The 21,643-nt window shown below is 32.5% G+C and overlaps 2 protein-coding genes across 2 annotated transcripts in view; both read right to left on the reverse strand.

Moving 5' to 3' along the window:
* The window catches only part of LOC125053198 (guanylate cyclase 32E), a 52,426-nt gene extending 40,946 nt beyond the window's left edge, over positions 1-11,480 (reverse strand). Inside the window, exons 1-3 of the mRNA XM_047654444.1 lie at positions 11,312-11,480; positions 3,420-3,552; positions 2,265-2,380 (exon numbers count right to left, since the gene is read on the reverse strand). Coding sequence (XP_047510400.1) covers positions 2,265-2,380; positions 3,420-3,552; positions 11,312-11,341 — 279 coding nt within the window. The 5' untranslated portion in view covers positions 11,342-11,480. The remainder of the gene's footprint in view (positions 1-2,264; positions 2,381-3,419; positions 3,553-11,311) is intronic.
* A 1,364-nt stretch (positions 11,481-12,844) lies between these two features.
* LOC125052856 lies at positions 12,845-21,588 on the reverse strand. The gene is made up of 6 exons (XM_047653899.1): positions 21,393-21,588; positions 20,792-20,994; positions 20,520-20,630; positions 20,156-20,308; positions 16,517-19,830; positions 12,845-12,952 (listed from the first exon to the last, which is right to left on the reverse strand). Exons 1-6 carry the CDS (start codon positions 21,449-21,451, stop codon positions 12,941-12,943), a joined length of 3,852 nt encoding a protein of 1,283 aa, XP_047509855.1. The 5' UTR covers positions 21,452-21,588; the 3' UTR covers positions 12,845-12,940.
* Positions 21,589-21,643: the final 55 nt, after the last annotated feature.

The following is a 21,643-nucleotide window of genomic DNA, read 5'->3' on the forward strand; positions in this document are numbered from 1 at the left end:
GCGCACATCGAAAAAAAGTCCATTGGTGCACCGCCGGGGATCGAACCTACGACCTCAGGGATGAAGTCACTAGGCCAGCACTGTCTAAGTCTGTATAGCATATATTAGATGTCGCATAGTTCATAGTCCAATGAACATGAAATGTCTAGATGAAATACGTCCACCCCGTTTTGCATCTTAATTTTATGATAAGATGTTTACCGTTAGTTTATAAGCAAGGTGTGTAAAAACTAACATTGAGTTCAACGTTATTTTGTGTTTCTTTGAACGCAAGACATTAAAAGAAATATATCACTCTAATGGCGTTAAACGGGAAGTTCTTATTAAAACGTGCTTATCGCATTTATTTATTTGAAATGTTTGATCATGAAACTGTGTACTTTACAGCCAGCATGTGTTCCGCAAAGTGCGTTTTGTAATTCATTGAACCGTGTTCCGATTTGGCCTAAAATTAATCTGATAATGCTATTAAAGATGCGCGTAATGTATTCGGAAGGAAACGGAAATAAGAAAGTAATTTTAAATAAAAATAAAGTCCAAGTGAATTAAAGTTATACTCTTTCAATGGCTTGAACGCGTTCTGCGTTAAGATGGCGTCCATTACTGGGTCATTGCGTTGCTCAGTTGAATTATTTCTGGAGTGCCGAGTGCTGCGTGATGTGAATGACTTGACTCCTGTACTTGTATACAAGTCACACCTGTTCAAAAACGTGGCCAAACAAATGGTATACATCAAGTTTGTTAGAAAAATATTTCCTTAAAATGAATGAAGAAGAGTTTGTTTGCTAATATATCATAACACAAATAGCAGTTTCGATTTTGTAAAGCTAATGTAAATATAACAGGTAATTAAATAATAGAATTAAATATACGTGATTTGTTTTATTTATAAACCATAACACATAATTTGTGTACGAATACTGGTGATTTGTCGTATCTATTCAAACAATTGATTTAATATTAATATTTATTAAATAATTCAAGCAACATTTGTTACACATAAAACCTAAACAGTTTTTTTGCCACTATTTGCCGTAGTAATTATGTGTAACCCAGCTGCCGTAGGACTGTTTCGGAAATTCCACGACGAGCGTTCGATAGAGCCTTCAAAAGAGCATACCAATTAAAAGTCCGCGCATATAATTACAGACACAATAAGAGATAAATCTACGTGCATTGTGATTATCACTTAACATCAGATAATCTCCTCTCTCTTGGCGGTTTGTCCCGTTATGAAAAACATCGTTAATCACTAAACTTATTAAAAGCATATAGAATCAATTCAGTGACTAGTTTCCAATAAAATATTTTATGAAGGACCGATTAAATTCGACCAAGATGTCATATTAGTTGGGGTGTACTTTTATTGCAATAAATATAGAGTTCTTAGTTTTATGACGTAAGAATAAAGTGGCGAACCTTCCGCTTTGTTCTGGAGCCAATAAAATTTACGCTCCAGTGAGCAAAAATGTTTTATATGGACTACTCGTGTATCGTTTTACGAATAAGTATTGTAAATGTTTCCTTTTGGCTTTCATCTGTTTCACTATATCAAATTCACATGGTAAATTATGTAAAGATATTTTAATATAATTTAGTTTTGGTACACTGCCACAGGGACTTTTTAAATTTGTTTTACTCGTAATTTTATTAATAATTACTATTACTATCACTATTACTATGTAGGTTAAGAATATTGTACATACTGTATATTTGTGTGGTAAAAATAAATATTATAACTATTTAGTATATAAGGTTATAACTTATAAGTTATAACATAACAATGCCTGCGATTACAAATAATATAAAACTTTTATGACGTCTGCTAAATGGTAAGCTAATGAGCTATTTTAATTTTTCATAGCAACGTAGATTGCAACAATTACGATCCCCCCAACCCCCTGTAAGGAATGTAAAAAAATAAAATTGGCCAAATTGATAATTTTTTCAATACAATCAAAATCCAAATTTATTTTGCTCGGAGAGTTGATTTTTTTTTTAACGCAAAATATTTTAAATAATTGTACATCTCTCTACAATATTATGGTTTTTCACTATGTACATGATTTGTAATAAAATCGCGTTGATAACCGTCAAAGTGTTCTATCTATTAAAGGTTTAACATTTTACTGTACACAATACTTTTTGTCATTCGATTATTCTTTATTCGCCCAGCTAGCTTATATACTTAGCTACATCTTAGCTATCGAATTCGAGGGAACCTTCGAGAACTGATGAAATACCAGATAAATCATCTCGTTTACCTGCTTTATAGAGACTTCTTCCTGTCCAAATGTTTCGGCCACTACGAAGTCTAAAGAATGTCCCATCGGCCCAAGGAGCTTTTCATTGACTTCTTCAATGGCCATAGGTATTGCACCTGTATACAAATTTAAAGTATATAATATAAGAATTTTAGATTAAATTTACTATAAAAATATTTTTGGATGGAAGACGATATTTTATAGTCTTATTATCAACTAGGCTTTCATTGTTTCTTTCATTTCATCATTTTTTGGCTTGGCTTGCCTCAGTTCTACAATTTACAAAACAATTTTGTACTTCTTTGTACTAGTAAAATTAACTACTATATAAAATTGGGAGAATTGAATCATGTGTGTTACAAGATATCCGGCATTATTCGGCAAGTAATATATTTACAATTAATAAATATAAAATAGTAAAATAAGCAATAAGTAATAAAAATATAAATTAGCTTGATTGCGTAATTAATTTACAACCATAGACACGGATTAGGCACCATTGTTGAAATTTGAACCTTATTCCATTTTTGAAAATGTATCGTAATGAAATTCGCAAACAGGTTACTTTGCAATTACAAGACGTGAAATACTAAACATGTTTAATTTGCATTTCGAATGCCAAGTAATGTTTTAATTTATGTTATCAAATTAATTCAATGAGCGGCTGTTTTATTCGAAAGTTGTTGATAGAAGTGTTTTATACAGTATTTTAGAAAAAAAACATATGTTGATGTTTATTTTTTAAATTACAGTAACTCTAGTAAAAACATTCCAGCTACCACAAAAGTTAATTTCCAATTTGGCGCATTGAGAGCATCCTGTTATTGTCTGGCATTTTTTTTAAATCTAAGTGATAGCTAATTGAAATAACTTTTGAATGGTATATAGAAATAAAAGTAAAAAAGCGTTTAGCGCTGTTTAGCTTACATGATAAATATAAAGTAAATGAGCCTTATATAGGCAAACGGTTACTTATTTATTTACGGCCTGTTTTACAAAGCCTGCTCTCAATTTCACGAATACTTTTCATGTATGTCAGTCATATGTTGATTAAAAAAAACAAAAAAACAATCAACTGATATGTCTCAGTTGATTGTTTTTGTTTTGTTTGGCAAGTTTGGCATTAAAAAGGTAGTATTTAAATAATGTACCTACCTGAAATGACCCTGCCTGGTCTTGGGTAGTTCATATCTCCAGGCCGTCGCTGTGACCCGGTGATGTAGCCCAACGTGAATGATTCTCCATACGAACGATTTATGGCCAAAGTCAGTAGGCATAAACAGCGAGACTGTAAAAAAATTCAAGATTAATAGGGCGTGGGAAATAGGGCAGACAAGAGACAGCTTGCTACAAGATTGGTTTGTTTGTATACCCATTGGTTGTTGCCAATTTAAAATAAAAATCGGCGAACAATGTATCAGTAAATAAAGCGGTATTAAATTATTTGCACAGATAACTAATGAACTCAGGAAAAAATACCAACGATACATCCATGAATCGTTTAAAGTATACAGACTTTAAAATTCGAATTTCAAATTGTCAGTGACGGCATTTCCGACCCTAGACCAATATGTATTTTTCAGTCAAATCGAAGGCGGGTTTTATTTTTCGATTCCACCGACTTTCATTTACTTTTCAGACAATGGAAGGTAATAAAACGTGTGGAGAATTGTCGACTCCAAATTGTAATTTTAAAACTAGGATCTTCCGTACACGTGCGACTAACATTTCTCCGATATTGCTCATAAAGTACTTTGAAGTGTTGCGAGTGTTTACTTTTTTCCGATCTTCGTTAATGGAATTTGTATAAATCAATCTACACTTGATCTTGTCTTAAAATAAAAATGTTATGGGTGTCGTTCTAAAAAACGTTTTACTGATTATGTTCTACATTTAGTTATTAGAATATTTTGATAGCATACATTTTTGATATGAGGAATAAGAGGTTTGAAACTGTTTAGAAGGTCATATACATTGTATATCTGTATAGAGCTGAAGAGTTTCCGTCACCATTAATATACCTATACTACTAGCTGATCCGGCAAACGTCGTTTTGCCATGTATATCATTTATAATAAAAAATAGGGGTTGATCGTAGAGGGGTGAAAATTAGGGGTTGTAAGTATTTTTAATGCTGTATCTTAAAAAAAATATTATCTAAAAAGGAAAAAAAAATTACTGGACTGGACTACCCTTAACATTTAGGGGGATGAAAAATAGATGTCCGATTCTCAGACATACCCAATATGCACACAAAATTTCATGAGAATCGGTCGAGCCGTTTCAGAGGAGTTTAACCACAAACACCGCGACACGAGAATTTTATATATTAGATTAAGATATTCAGTAAGGAATTCCTATCTGAAACGGTCCCGAAAACTTCAAAGACAAACTTTTAATTTTTCATAGATTTACAGGTTTTGTACTACTAAAATAAGAGTATTACAGTAGTTTAATATTTACGGAACCCAAATGTCTTACGATTATTCGTCCAAGTATTACGCAATGACATTAAATGTATGGCAGGCACCGAAACTCGTTTGCAGAACGACAGGTTCACAACTCACGAAGTACATTGTGCGGGCTTTTGTTTTGTATTGTGAAATAAAGCATCTCACATTAATATATTCTTGATAAAAAACCAATATAACAAGTTATTTAACAAATTCTGTAGTTATTGATTCGTTTGTACATACACAAATCATTTAAAATACTTAAGGAATAAATATAAAACAGTATCAACTGACCAGTTCATGCTTAAGATATTCTGTGTAGGCAAAAGACAAATTCATCAGATAAATACATAATCTATATTAAAATGCTAAATTAATCGGATTGATTGAAAAACCAATTAATTTGTTGGTTATCGGGCCTGTTATATTCAGTAGATTGCCTCTAAAGTTATTACTACGGCAAGTTCTTTAAATTGTTACTAACATAGTTTTAGCTTCACGCACTCTTGATCTGGAGCGTAATATTCCTATAAAAATAGGAAAAAGTATTGCAAACAGTAAAAAATTCCATTAATCTAGTACGTATAACATTTAAACACATTGTATGAGACCTTTTAATTATTTTGCAACTTGTTTTGGGGGTCAGAGCTTTGGACGATAAAATAAATTGCTGTCGGAATCGTAAACAAAGCAACGTATAATTAACTGTGATTTAAGTTTTATGTAAATATTCATTGATCCATAACATAAGCATAAATTACAGTTATAATTTTATTTGAATTGATGTTGGTGTAACTTAAAATGTTTCATACTGGTTTAATAGTTCAAAGGCAATGGAGAGAAGTTTACTAAATATAAACAAAAGATAGGGTTAGAAATATTATCATTAGGAACACGACATGGATAGAGGACATTACAAAGAGTATTTGAAGGGACAAGTTGAGGTGAGATGTGGAGTAAAACTATTATAAGTTGGTACAAAAAAATTGGACAAAGGTGGACAGTACAAGAGATGGGAAGATGAAATAAAACTGGTTGCAGGCAAAGTTTGGTCAAGAGTGGTACGAGTAAGGGCAGAATGGAAGTTTGGAGGAGGCTTTTGTCGGGATCGTTAATTTGTTTATTTGTTTTTAATTGTGTGTAAGAAAAAGATCCTTGAAATCAGGGCCTTTTTTATATTATTTTAATACATTTTTAATGAGCTTGCATGTCCACATATATATTGTACTAACATTGTACATCTATACAAATTGTTATAGGGCTACCGATTGCCTATTGGCGCCTATAGACCCCGAAGGCAGCAAGTACTCTTCGGCAGGAAAATATGGTTTACCAATCTTGCTTGTACACCGACATTATGCTAATAATAAAATCTACAATTATTAGAGTTGAGATTCGTGATTAGGGTCTCTACATAAAACGCAGGAATTTCGAAATATTTTTCAAGGGATATATAATCAACTCATCCATGCCATTAATCTTAAAATTCATAAATTAAAATAAAACGTTTTTTTAAATAACAGGCGATTCCCTTTTGCTTTTGGATACCTGCAAAATTTGCAAGTACAATGCTGGCACAGTCACAAATTTTTTATTAAAATATGAAAGGTGGATTAAAACATGCACAGCGTACATCATGTATCGTCAGAACTCCAGAGACCCTCAAGAACATAGGTACTCACGTCCTAACCAAATATATTATTTTCTAACATTAATAATTATTTGTTTCAAATACTCTTAATGAATGATTCTTTTCTACTTTTTACGAAACATACTAATAGAAATATAGTTAAGTATCTTGTGCTATATTTTTTATAAATAGTCATCGTGTGAGATATTTATACGCCTATAACCGGGTTATGTCGACGTGTCAGAAATAGTCTTGACATATAGGTACAAAATGCACTCGCACGGATAGCTATTTCCGTTGAGTGCTTAGTAACTTTGCCAACTAACGATTTTATCTAATTGAAATATGACGAGTCGTATCAAAGCCGACGGAATTTTGGTAAATTCCATTAAATACCGTCGCAATATGTATATATTTTAAGAAGCTTTCAATAAAGATAGGATAGTATACAATAATAGCTAGATTATTAGACACTATGGAACACAACACACACACATTACACAGTTAAAATGTACCTTATTTTTATTTTATTCAATTTTTTGTTTTTCTTTTTGTGATTATTATTATTATTTTATGCATGTGTGTTTCGTTCGAAATAAATGTTATGTCTATGTAATAATATATAATAGCTGTGGCATTGTACCTTTAACGCTGGCTTTTAAATTTTCTTTTAAATTATTTTTATTATTACTTTCTAGTTTAAGAAAATTCTAAATACTATATATATAATAGTCTGGCAATCACCCTATTTCGATACAGGTCTCCCAAAATCCTTACATACTACTGATGCCTTAAAATGAACGCGGTTTGAAAACTTAATATTGTAGTTAGAACCTCCCGCCTATCTCTATTTGAAGGTAAGGCAGTAAAGCTGACCCCTGCACTTGTCACAAACACCATTTTATAACGGATAGAAATCTTACTATTAAGTATATTATTATAAAGCTTTTTAGATTAGCTAGGTTTTGTAATAGCGTAAGTCATGAAAGTAAGAAAAGTGTGGATATTGGTAACAAAGCTTTTAAAGAAATATTAACTTAAAAGGCTTTATCAAAGACCTTTCAAAGGCAACATTTAACAGAGAAGATCGAGTAAAGTCTAGCCAATGCGTCACCTAGATTAATAGCAAAACTTTGAAGTGTAGTTTATTAAATGTCATTTTTGAGTACCCCTTTATTCAAAACATGTTTTAAAAATGTTTTATTTTTCGTAATAAGTTTTATATTTATTTCATAGTATGGAAACGGCTGTAAGTTGCCTTGCTATTACGCCACTGTTTATATGCCTAATACTACATAAGAAGAAACAATAAAACTAACTAGTTTTAATATAAGCTACTATATTAATAGTATAGTACTAAGGCTGGTTTGTAGAAATTGTTGTTTATACAATATACATAAACCAGTACTTATGTATTTGTTTTCTAAATTCAAAAACGGATATAGAAGCATTCTGCGTACATATGTATGTAAATTATGCAATATAAAGATAATACATAATGAATTCAGTAAATAAAACAATAAACTCCAGTCTTAACGCACAAGTTTCGTTAACAGTTAATTTAAAGATTGTGTAATGACCCTTAAGGTCAAACAAGAGAGGAGTTTTTCCTCTTATTATAATGAATGTTTTGAGGGCTATGTTCCGATAATCGAAGAGGTCGATAAGAATTATTACGATAGATAGTACCGAGGTGGCATTGACACAGTTGTTGATGCTGGCTGCGTCACTACGTCAATGCACCGAACGCACGAGGTGTAATACCTACACTGTATTTACTATACTTATTAAAATTTATTTAACTTAATCTGCGTGACTAGATATTCTCGGCTTATTTAATGTGGCCCTACCTTTTCGTCTTACTAATTAATGAAGAGTGGTAAAATTTATCGAATAGCAAGCCCATCCTCATCTTTATAAAAATGAATCCCTATTTCCCTTGGTCACGGCATCACGCGTGACCGGCTGGACCGATTTCGCTAATTCTTCGTATGAAAGAAAAAAAATTAAGAAAATTTCCAGGAAAATTAGAAAATGGCATAGCGCTTTTACAATTTAAACTTTTTGATGTAACCTTATAGCGTTTGACATAACATAGAATGCGTGCTGCAAATATCGTCAAAGAGGATTCGAATAATAAACACTTTGTTTCTGAAATATTTTTTAGTTAATTATACCAATTCGAAATCAATGTTCATAGTTAAGACAGTCTGTCGGGTCCGCTAGTACAATATAAAACTAAATAGGCCCAGAACAAACCGAATTCGTACAAAATAATTATTATTGCGTCTATAAATCGTTTACTTAGATACATGATTTTGTAAGCTATGTAACAGGTAATTTGTATTCAACACTTGCTTGCCCGTATAGAGTAGATGGATTAAACCCGTATCGTTTTACGATTGTTGTCTGATCCCAGACAGCGATGTCACTCTCGCGCAATCTCTTTCACCTAGTGAAAACTATGTATAATTGTACCTACTAAATTGATAACTGTAAAGATATGTAAACATGACATTATGGTTAGGCAGTTTAGTGACAAAGAGTTTGATCTTGCTAATGCTAATACTGGGTGAACGCCGGAAATATTTTTATGTCTATGTGCCTTATAACGCTTATCTCAAGTCCACTTTGAGAGGAAACTGTCGTGTATTAGGGTAAGATTCAGAGTCGAGTCTTAGCGAGTATGACTCAGTTGTGTCAAAAACGTATTGGATTTAACAAATGGGAGTAATTCTTGATTCCGTATCTTAGGGTTAGTCCAAATAAACGACATGTAGCGCCCAGCTCGGATTGGGACGGCGTAGTATGTTATGGTTGCACAAATGACTGATCACCTGATGGGTTCAAAATATGATTAACAAAACAAAAATGGATATTCATATAACTTTTGTTATAATTAAAAGCATTGCCCCCAGTCTTAGTATTCGTAGAGTATTTTATTTGTTTAATTTTAATCATTATTTAAACATGCATTACTTTTAAAAACCCGCAAATTTTATAATGCATATAAATTGATAATTTATTTAAGATTTATGTAAGAGCTACTTTCCTAGCAAAGGGCTTGAAGGTTTATTATGATTAAATTGCCAATAACTTCCTTCCGGCTCCAAATGAGACTTAAATGTAAGCGTAGGAATAGTATGACATAGCCTGTGCGAAAAGAGAACTGTGGCAGTTATGCGAAAAAATAAAATTCTTATTTGCTATAAATCATTTCGTTTATTCACAATTTTTGCTTTTTATTACCAGTTCTTCTCTTCCGTTCTACGCCATGTATTTGAGAACTGGCAGTAAATGAAAAATTAGAAGCATTTAATGTATATTTATTTTTGACGTTCATAAGTGTACATTGTGTTACCTATATGAATAAATGATTTTGACTAGTGACTTGTTTCATATTAAGTATAAAACTGATAACTGTCGAACTCACTTTTGATGTAAGTGTTGTTAACAAATCTCACGACGCTTCACTTTCCACAAATACTCTAGTTGTTAATTATAAACCAAATAAATAAAAAATGTCACCAATTCTATTAAAAATTAATATGTATAGGCTCCCTCATTTTAAAGGTTTCCCATAACACATTGAAGATTCATATTCTACCCTCAATGATGTCATTTGTTTAAAACCGAGATTGCTTATTACAGTTTAGCTTGAGGGTGTATGTAATATTTAGGTGTAAAACATCACAAGCCTTTGGTAAAATCTTTATGATTGACGTCTTTGCTTACATAGTACATATATAAACCTACCTTTTCAATTATCCAGCTCCTGCTTTAAGTGTTTTATAACAATTAGAAAAATAATTCTCGATTATAAACTTGAAATTTGTAACAAACTAGTTTATGTAGATGTTCATTTGTTATATATTTTGGAAATAAATATAGATTACTTAGGGATAATGTAACGGTTAATGGTTTTAAAATCGATCTTAAAATCTTAACATACAATACAACTGTTTTCTCTTTAGAATATTAATATAGATATAGCCTTGATGTAATATTAATTTTTGATTATATAAATTTACAATTATTAATAAGCTTTTACTTTCATAATGATTTGAATTCTGTTTTTCTCACAAAAAGTCCCTAAATTTTCGTTTGTACGTTTATGAATGAGACCTTTGCATAACACTTTTTCTCGACAAAGCGATTAATCGAGGTTAAAAAGTTTAGGCATAATCACCTCAACTTAACTGGAAATTGATAGTAAAGACATAAAAATTAAAGTTTTACTAATGGTTTGCTTTCCAGTTTTGAATTAATCATTGATATTTAAAGTAATAATATTTTTTAACGAGCTTGAAAATCGCGGGTTTCGTGTTTAATAATCATAGTTTACAAACCCATTGTGTTAGTTACAATAGGAATATTAAATTAGATTAAGTTTTCAAAAATTTAAAATATTTAGCCGATCGCGTGCTTGTCAGTAAACTTGTCAACGATCCATGATCATTATATTAGCATTTTTTTTTTACAAAACTACAGGAAAAATATTGTTTTTAAACGCAAAATGCGTTATTATATTAATAAAGATCGGAGTGTTTTAATTTTTTCAGTAAAGCACAGTAGTTTATCGTATTAGCAATATATATTATAACAATATTGTTTTGAAAATATTTGTATGTTTTGTTTTTGAAAGACTGATTAGTAAGAATCTAACATAATTTAGGTTGACCTAAAATGAAAGGTTTAATCTGAAATAAAAACGATTGTCGAAAAAGATTATTACATAAAAATTATTGCTTTTAAATACATTTAGAATTATAGTTTTATATTTAAAATACGCCTATACGGTATTTTGGTAATAGAAAACAGGCCACTTTTCTAAAAGAGGTCGCGCTGTGTTTATTACATTTAAGTTATTTTTAGACAAACTTTATACTAACATGTGAAACACTTGCTAAGTGCAACCATGATTTAAAAGTAAAATGTTTGTTAACTTGGAATACAAGACTTACCAAAACTGCTGCGAAATTTGTTAAAATCATCGTATTTGATTCACAACACTTTAACTGACAACAGTACACACTCACATTTTTGAATCTAAAAATCGAATTTGCCTTTCGTCATCACAAAGTTTTCCCGCGTTCGCAATACACTTTGCGCACAACGTTCGCAGTCTGACGTCTACAGTGGACTGACGAGTGACGTGACGTTGAGTTAAACTTTGTGGAGTGCTTGGGAAGGAGTAAAAGTGTGAAGAAGAAAAAACTATAGTAGACTTAGGTGATGTTTAGAAACAACGAGACAGTTGGCGCTAAGCCTGGCTTTTAGGGTCATACTTAGAATCGAGACTCAGCGTGAAGTGACTCCATGACAAACATTCATGACAAACGAGAGAAATTCATTTATTTGTAGTATACTACTAATACCTACTGTATTGATTTTGAAAATTTTATGTTTCCAAAGAAAGAAAGGCACGATATTTATGAGTGTAATAAGCTATATATCCATGAAATATTAAAAGACTTTATGGTAGTCGGATTTGAAAAGTCGGAGAAATGCCGAACAAAATCGTTCCTTACGAACGCTGCCTCAAAGACGAGCGCTAAGTCTGACTTTCGGACATCCAAAATGATTTGGATTTTGTAATACGGAAGTCATAGCTCGAACTAAATTCAGTTTCTGAATGTTACTCTTAGTTCTTTATTATTATAATTTAGCCTCATTAATTCCTTTGAAACATTTACAAATTATACACACACTTAAAAGATATAAATTATTATTTTTTTCAAGGACCTTTTATAGAGTACAGGCCTCGTCCAATTGGCTCTCTCTCTCTCTGTCTTGACCATTTTTCTTCCAATCTTCTCCACCAACTTCATTAACCTCATCAGCCCACCGTGCAAGAGGGCGACCTCACTTTCTCTTTTCTGGTAGCCCTTTCCACTTTGGTAGCCTCTTTGTCCATCTGCCATTGTTCATGCGAGCGATATGGCGGTATTAGTCAATATTTATAACAAATTGTATTTTCATCTATAGTTCATAAATTTTCCGAAAGAATTTCAGCAATTGTTGTTTAAAAGCCTATTTTAAAACTTCTTACGTAGTTGTTGATTTTAGTAGGCTTACTATAAATTTTCTGTAAATCTTTCGTTATTAGAGTTCGGGAGATCGGTGCTTGGCAGAGAGATTCAATACATAGATTTATAGTAAATTGGGCCAATATTATCTTTTATTAGACTTCGCCCCTTATTTATAAAAACTAAAGCACTTTAATTGCCTTTTTTACCATAAAACTCTTTCTGTGAAATTGTTTATACTGTATGATGAAAAGAGCCAGTCGAGTAGGTACTTCAGTTCAGAAGGCGCAATCGCCCCGATTATTATGGCGTTAATAAGTATTTCTAACAATAACACTTATCGACATATAGAATCACATGTATTTCAGAATTGGTTTTTTCCACGACAAATTACTTTTAAAAATTAACATAGATATTAAATTTTAACGTATTTTCTTTCTGTTGTTGAGTTGGGTAGTAAAACAAATATTTGTTAGAACATGTACTTTATTTAAATAATTATCATAAAATATACTTAAGTAATCACAGTTTATAGTGTCTCCATAGCGTATACTTCACAGTCTATCATTGCACTTTCTGTAAAAAGAAAAGTATCATTTTAATTGTATATACTAATATTATTGAAAAGTTTTGTAGTTTTCTAATAAATAAAACTTATAAATTACTGGAGCGATTTGGTAATTTAATAGATTTTTATAAGCTCATTCCATTGCGACCTCTTCGCCAACTTCGCGGCTCAGCCATATTGGAAAAATTGTTTGTTATAGCGGTTTTATTGATTATCGTCCTTTATACCGGCTCATGTCACTATACATTTCTTCTTTATTTTTAAAAATTAATAGTTAGGGCATCGGATGTAGAATTTCCTGATACAACGGCATTCTTCTATCAAATAAAATGTTTTTCACAAGGTATAAAGTCACTAATTTTCAGAAGTACTTTCTACGTAAAACTACAAAATCATTGTTTCAACTAATAGTTGAATTATAAAGGAAACAAATTTTTTGAACTGTTATTTACGAGAAGTTATTATGATCAGTTGAAAAAAAATAATGGCCAGTTATTTTTTTATTACTGGTTGGCAAATTTGTGCGACAGTAAAACATAGACAGTAATAAAAAACAATTGGCTAGTTATTTCGTATTACACTGACAGTATTAATAATACGTAAGCAGACTAGTAAATAAATGACCGGTAAAAATGATGGAATGGGCAGTTCGATAAATAGTTCGGCAGTTTTAGGTAGTTAAGATAGCCCACTCGTAACTGCCCATTTAGTTTTTTCACGGCTCACTGTATTTATTATATGATACATTATATAATTTTTTGAGCAGTCTAAGACCAAAAAAGTCGACGGCGTGTGACAGGCACTGGAGACGGATCACCTACTTGCCTATAATAGACCACAAGCCCATGAACAAAAAATACCTGTGAAATGACCCAACCTGAATTACGCTTAGAAGGCTGTTACTATATCTGAAAATAGCTCTGAGCACTATGCCGTCATTTCTGAGCGGTACATGTGAGTACGTGAGTGAATGGACTTTCTCAAGTACAATGGGGGAATTTCGACTAATTATTAATGTACGGCTTTGTTATAAGTGTATAGATGATTAAAAATAAATGTCGAAAAACCTAGTGCCGTACAAAAGTGATGGTGCCGGAAGTCGGTGCAAATTTTTAATTCGACGACAGTTGCAGAAGCAATATAGGTCATTTATTACTGTACGGCATTTGTGTGATTCCTTTTGGACACATATACAGATACTTTACCCGTAAACGCCGTACATATTTCCAGCGGAGCGGTCGAAAGCCAAGGGTCGGAACCCTACCCCTACACCCATATACCCTAAGGTCATTGTAAAATGTACGGCAACATGTTCAAAATATTATTTAACACGGACAATAATGTTTTATAATTATGCCGTCCAAATATTATAGTTAATATTTGTGTAATTAAATATTTATCGAAATTTCAGGATTTACCAAGTTCTTACTGCTGTAAGATCAGAGAATAATGTACGGCAACTTGTTTTTTTACATAATGTTACTAAATATTACCGTTGTACATTATAGCCGTTCATTATAAATGGTAACAAATAAAAATATTATGATAAAAAATATATGTAATTTCCGAAATTTAGATGACTTTTCAAATGCTCCTAGAGTAATATGGGGAGTAATATTTTCTAAGATTATTGTTATTTTATATGTAACAAATATAAATAAACAAAAAAAACCAGATGCCGTACATTTTACTCCAGATTATTCTTTACAGCTGATAAAAACTTCGACGACGTTTGAGGTGTCCCTTAAGGTCATTAATAACTGTACATATCTGAGTATACTACCATAAGGCTGTAAAGTATATTTACAGCCTTATCGTACCAGCAGAGAGAGGTAAAGGAAAAATATTTATAACAAAAATAAAAATATAATACAGGGCGTCCCAAAGTTATGAGACATGAAGGGAAAGTACCTTAAATATCGCAGATAGGGTATTTTACTAAAAGAAGACTTTATGTTATTTTGAAAAGTTAGTAATTCTGCATTCAAAGATTTTTTAAAAACTACTTGCCTCATCTGGAAATCCAACCGGCTTAAATTAAAAAAAAAAACACCCCTACTTTTATGATGCCAATCGAAAGAATGGCCAAAACCTAATAACTTTTCTAAAGTAACAGACTCGTAGGGGATTTTTTTAGGCCGAATACGATAGATAATGTTTTTAATTTGATTAAAAAGATATATTCACGCTGTTACTTTCTTTTAAAATACTATGTTACTTAAGAAGAGTTATTAGTTTTTGGCCATTCTTTCGATTGGCATCATAAAAGTAGGGGTGTTTTTTTTACATTTAAGTCGGTTCGATTCCCAGACGAGGCAAGTAATTTTTAAAAAATCTTTGAATGCAGAATTAATAACTTTTAAAAATAACATAAAGTCTTCTTTTAGTAAAATACCCTATCTACGATATTTAAGGTACTTTCCCTTCATTTCCCATAACTTTGGGACGCCCTGTATTGGTAGGCGGTGTTAGCGGACTATCGAAAGTGTACGGCATTTATCTTTTATTGAAGATTGTCTAAAGTATTAATAACCTGTGTTATTGCCGTACAGATAAAAGTCACCGGAAAATGACTCTTTTCTGAGGAAAGTAATTTACCCCATACACCTATGTGTTCCACAAAAAATGTACGGCATGCTGGAAAATGTTATCTATTTGTGAAGTACTCTCAAGATCATTTAATTTTATGTTGTTTCATATCATCATCACCAATATGCTAATTAGACATATGTTGCGACCCTTGGCTTTCAACCGCTCCGCTGGGAATATGTACGGCGTTTACGGGTAAAGTATCTGTATATGTGTCCAAAAGGAATCACACAAATGCCGTACAGTAATAAATGACCTATATTGCTTCTGCAACTGTCGTCGAATTAAAAATTTGCACCGACTTCCGGCACCATCACTTTTGTACGGCACTAGGTTTTTCGACATTTATTTTTAATCATCTATACACTTATAACAAAGCCGTACATTAATAATTAGTCGAAATTCCCCCATTGTACTTGAGAAAGTCCATTCACTCACGTACTCACATGTACCGCTCAGAAATGACGGCATAGTGCTCAGAGCTATTTTCAGATATAGTAACAGCCTTCTAAGCGTAATTCAGGTTGGGTCATTTCACAGGTATTTTTTGTTCATGGGCTTGTGGTCTATAAGATTTAAAAAATGATCATGAAACAGATTCAGAAATCTGAGGCCAAGACCTTAAGAAGTTGTAGCGCCACTGATTATTTTTATAACTTTTTACGACCCTTTTTTGTTTACTTTACTGCTAAATTTTAACTGCCGCATTAATATGCATTTTGTAATGTTCAACTTACCAAAACTAAATACAACTGCCGCGTTTAATTACAAATAAATGCATATCATAGTGAAGGATGATAATAGAAAAACTCTGAACTCTAGAAAGGTTGAGGAAATATAAAATAGAAATATGTTATTTTACGAATCCCAAGCAAAAATACTAATAATAATATTTTACATAGTCAAAGATTTTATAAACAAATGATTCTAGTTTGAAACAAGTGAACCATCAAGGTGTTAAAACAATAAGAAATGTTACTTACCATTGTTATTTCTGGAAATAATGTGCTGAGATTGAAGTTACTCCGCGAAGCCACGGGGAACGTTGATGAAGTCCTTTCGCCGTGGACATTAGACCCTACACTCTGAACATTGGAAGGCATGAGGTGGGTATTGAGAAAATCTGGTTGATACTGTGTGGGCATCTGATTGCCTATGAAGTTAGGAAATTGTAGTTCCTCTGACATCATATTGGTGTGTCTCTTATTCATTGCTTTATTCTGCCACAATATATTCGTATTCTCCCCCCATTCTTCAGATTCTGTGGTAATTTTCGATCGTTTTGTGGGGTACTTCTTTGTTGTCTCTTTCTTGCAATCAAGTTTGTGTTTAGCGGCATCTCTTCTTGTGCTTTTGTCTTGGTGGAAGTTGGTGTTATTTCTGAGTTTGATGTCATCGTATTTATGATTTACGTAATTGCATTCGGCTGACTGGTTATAATCTACGAATTCACCAGTAAACGGACCACCTGTGTAACTACTGGGCATCAAGTTACTTCCATTTTGCATAAAATTCGAGTAAAAGGTATTAGGCATTGTATTTGCCGTCGAATTATACAATGTTGTGGTGGAATATTGTTGGCCGACGTAACTATTTTCCGGATAATCCAGCAGTGGTGGGTAATGCGATACTTGGGCTACGCTTGTATCGTGCGTAACATTAAAATCGCCAAATTTTTGAGATGGTATCATAAATTTTGTATTGTTCTCGTGCACTTTTTGACTGCACGTGCCGCCACGTATTAGCGCTTCAGCGGAATAATTAATTTTTTGTTGTTTCGAATTCTTTTCCTGTTTATTTGGTTTCGACTTCGTATGCGAGAACTGGTTTAGAGCATCAAAGTTATTCGTTACTTTGGCATCACCGAATCCATAACAGTGCTGAAGATTGCTTTCGCGTGGATTGATAGACTTGCGGCTGGTATCGCTCACAATCTGGCTTAAATTGTGTTTTGTATTGGGCTTCTGTTCAATGTTTGTTGCATGTGACCGCGAAGTTGGAATATCGGAAGACCGGTTCATCAACTGAGTGACAGAAAAGAAATTAGAACAGTTTTGATCGGCTTGATATATACCTCTGTTGATTAAATCATTTCTTTTCTTTTCGTGCGGCCCCAATGCTAAATCTCCAACTAACGTTGGCAAGTGAATTGGCGGTGGTTCAATACTGATTTCCGCTGTTCCTGCGGGTTTTGTTGGCGGCCACATCTGCAATTCCTCGTGGTTATTTTGCGAAGGGAAATGATGCATATTAATAGGAAAATAATTTTCATTTTGACCCACTTTTCTTGATGCGTTGATGTGGCCATAGTTTCCTTTATAGTTTTCTTTAATTTCTGTCTGAATTTGTTGACAATTGTTTTGTGAAGGTCTGGTTTCAGATGTCATCCAATTTATGTGCATTTTACTGGGTGACTTTTTGGTATACTTCTCAGATACATTATGTTGGTTGCCTGCCACCGTTGTGTGAGACTTATGGTTGTCTAAATTTAATAAATTTTGTTTGGAATCATACTGCTTGGGTGTGCCAGTGGCCTTTACATTAGTGTTGACTTGATTAGGTTCTGTGTACTGTTGGTTCTTTGAAAGCGTATTTTTCGTGGCTGATGCATTAGCAAATATGGAGCTCACATCATCAGCCCATAAGTTCCCGGTCTGGGAATAAAAGCTAGTGATTGCTTCAGTAAAAGTGGACGATTTACTAGTTAATAAGTCTTTTTTAGCTACATTGGATAGAGAAGCATGAAATTCTGGATTGAAGGGATTATAAGAGCTAGCGTAAGTTGAGGGGGTTGAAGTAAAGATGTTATCTTTGTGGAGAGAATTTGATGTTGTCGTACAGTTGAAATCGAGACTTTTATGTGACCATCCCAGATCAATATCATAGGTAAGTCTAGATGAGTTAATCTTCATAAGATTTTCGTCAATGTTAGGAAAGTCAGTTTTATTTTTGGAGGAGTAATTGTCAACCGCACAAGGATACAGACCGAGACTGTTATATTCATGACCAGAAGACAGGCTACTAGTACTATAAACAGTGTTTTTTACTGATGCAAAAGGATCACTTTTATAGAACAAAGCATTACTGCTGACATAATTAGCGGGCTGGTTCGACGGGGCTTTACTTACATTGCAATCGAAATCTAAGCCAAACGAAGTATCAGTTATGCTACAATTTGTGGTAACAATCGTCGGGAGGGGTAAATTAAGAAAAGGATTTTCACTGCCGACACTCGTATTTGGGGTTGTCATAGGCGGTTTAATATCTGCAATTTTATTTAGGATTTTGGGATTTTGAATTTTCTCAGAAATAGTCGTTTTAATGCTTTCATTTTGAGGTTTGCTTATGGGTTTCGGCTTTTGCTTTTCGAAGAAACTTTGAGGGGGCATTTCTGTTCTACACGTATTATCCTTCAAGTTTGTACTCTGTGGTGTTTCCTCATTGGGACTGTCAGCTCGATTTCCGCTAACCAATGGAAACGACATAAGAAATGCAGCAGTGGGCGAAGCAGCCAAAAACTCCTCTGCTAACTCTAACCTGGCATTGCCTGCATCAACGTTTTCACATATCGGCTGCTGCAAAATATTTTGTAGTTTTGAATCTTTCTGAATCTGCTCTTTATTATCTTTGAACGCAGGGTTCTTGTTCATTGTTGCTGGTTCATTTGCTGCAGGTTTTGTGTTAGGGACTGGATGATTTTCAACACTTGTATTAAGAGGTACGGAAGATTTATCCGTTGGGCTAATACTTTCTTGATTTTTAGACGATATTTTGGCAGGTAAATTTTCTTCAGAAGCGTTTGATTCTTTAGGAACTTCCGTATTATTGACCAAGTTAGATTGAGTTGAGACTGGTTTTTCTAAAGAATCAGTATTCACAGTTTTCGTGCTCTCTGCCGATTGTTCGATGTGTCCTGGTGAAGTATTATCATTGTTTGTTTTGTTGTTTTCTTCGGTATCTTTACTTGTTTCGGGAATTGAAGGTTCTTTAGTACTGACAGGTATCTGAGACACATTACTCTCATCTTTTTTCTTTGTTCCTTTTTTAACAGTACCCTTTGGTTTACTATTTCGCTTTGCTTTTGCAGCAGATAAAGGACGTGAATATGCGGATATCGGTAAAACATTAACCATTGTAGTTTTGGTCATATCATGCATATTTCTATTAACAATCGGAACTTTATTCAGTGACTGTAAATTGGTATCAAGTAAAACAAGTGTTGGTGTCGCAGTTGGAAATAAAATTGGCCTTTGAGGAAATATATATGGAGTTGCTGGCAGCATAACAATTGTATTTTCTGAAAACGAAAAGTTTATTTGGCTGTAATATTAACCTAAATAAACAAAACAGCAGTTTATTCATACATTTAACTATATTAATTCCAATATACTGCTGTAATTGCTATCTTGGATACAGTTTGGAGGAGTATTAAGGAAACAGGGTGTCAATTTCATCTTATTACATGAATGAGAACAGAACTCAATAAAAAATTCTTTGATTCTGCTATAGTAGCTAGTCAGATAAATTGAACTGAACAGAACTGACTGCCACTATATATCATGCGATGTTATAACTACAACGTAAACAAAAAACAGCTGATACCATACGTAATTTAATCTTACCTTTTTTACTCGGCAAAGGCAACAGTTTAGGTAGTTGCCCCAACGTCTTTCTTGACTTTGGAGGATCCTTCCCTGATTTTTTTGGTTTATCATCCTTGTTGTCTATATTATTTTTACATTTTTTCAACATTAAGAGCTTCAAGTATTTGCTATCTGTAGATAGATATCACAGAATTAGATAATAATTAAAGACATACATTGTTATTAATTTTCTTTTATAAATTATAATTTTTGGTTCCAGTTTCTACTAGACTATAGGAATTCAGAATCAAGCTTAAGCTCACAGGAGCTAATTCAATTTATTTTTGAACCAACAATTTGTTAAAATTAAATGAAGGATTTGGAAAAAATGGTTTATACATACTTTGTTTACCTCTTCCTGTCCCCAGAGTAACCTGAACGCACTCATCTTTAGTATCACATTTTAGTTTTTCAAATCCTTGCAACTTCACTTCCAATGCCAAAACTTCAGCTTCTGAAATATAAATGATGTACTTAATTTTCTAGTTTAGTTTATATAATAAAATATAAAAGTTGATATAATTTTACTGTGATTTAACACAATTAATATGTATCAAACCATAGTTAATTGTTTTTGGGCAATACTTAATGTCAATAAAAGACTTTTATACTTACTCAGCTTTGACTTTTCTTGTGTAAAATTTGTTAAACAAATTATAGCTTTTTGTATAATTTCAATTTTAGGAAATTGAGTGCTGCCTGATTTATCATTTGCAGTATCTCCATTTTCTTTATTAATAGTCAGTACCAATTCACCTAATTTTGCAATTGCTTCATTGAATTTAAGACGTCTTTGACGTTCCCATTCTCTACATCGGCTGAAAAGAATAAAATATTTTTATAATGTCAGTAGTTATCAGTCATAAACATTTCTTTTAGTTTATATATCATGGATAAAGATCTCTCATTAAGGTTAAGTAAAGTCGATCAAATGTGCACAATTTCATTATATTTATATACTTTTTATTAAATTATACCAATAATAGTTAACTGAAAATGTTGTAGGAATTTCAGTAGTAAGTACAAATTTTTTGTTTCAACTTATAATCTAAAATTGATCTTTTTAAATTGCATTAGATTTTAGGTTGAAATTCTAAATTTATTTTACTATTCAACGAAATTTGACCAATAGAGATAAATCGCTAAGACTCCTAAAAAAAATATTATAATTAGTATTAGTAAATGTAATTAATCTAATAAAAGATGCATTAATCACCTTGGGGTTCGATTTTTGTTACCATTACTTGGCTCGGTTTGTGACTCTTGAGCTAACATATTGGTCCATAAATGATTAAGTATATTAGTATAAACAATAAGTTTACATGGTATGAAAATCACAACAAATTATTTAATATTTACCACTCAGTTTTAAAGCAAATTGAAATGACAATAATATATATGAGTTATGACAATCAACCCATGATTTGTCAAATTTTAAATGAAAGTAGTAGCCATATCTGCCATGGA

The sequence above is a fragment of the Pieris napi genome, chromosome 10, assembly GCF_905475465.1.
Source record: "Pieris napi chromosome 10, ilPieNapi1.2, whole genome shotgun sequence".
Classification (NCBI taxonomy): Eukaryota; Metazoa; Arthropoda; class Insecta; order Lepidoptera; family Pieridae; genus Pieris; species Pieris napi.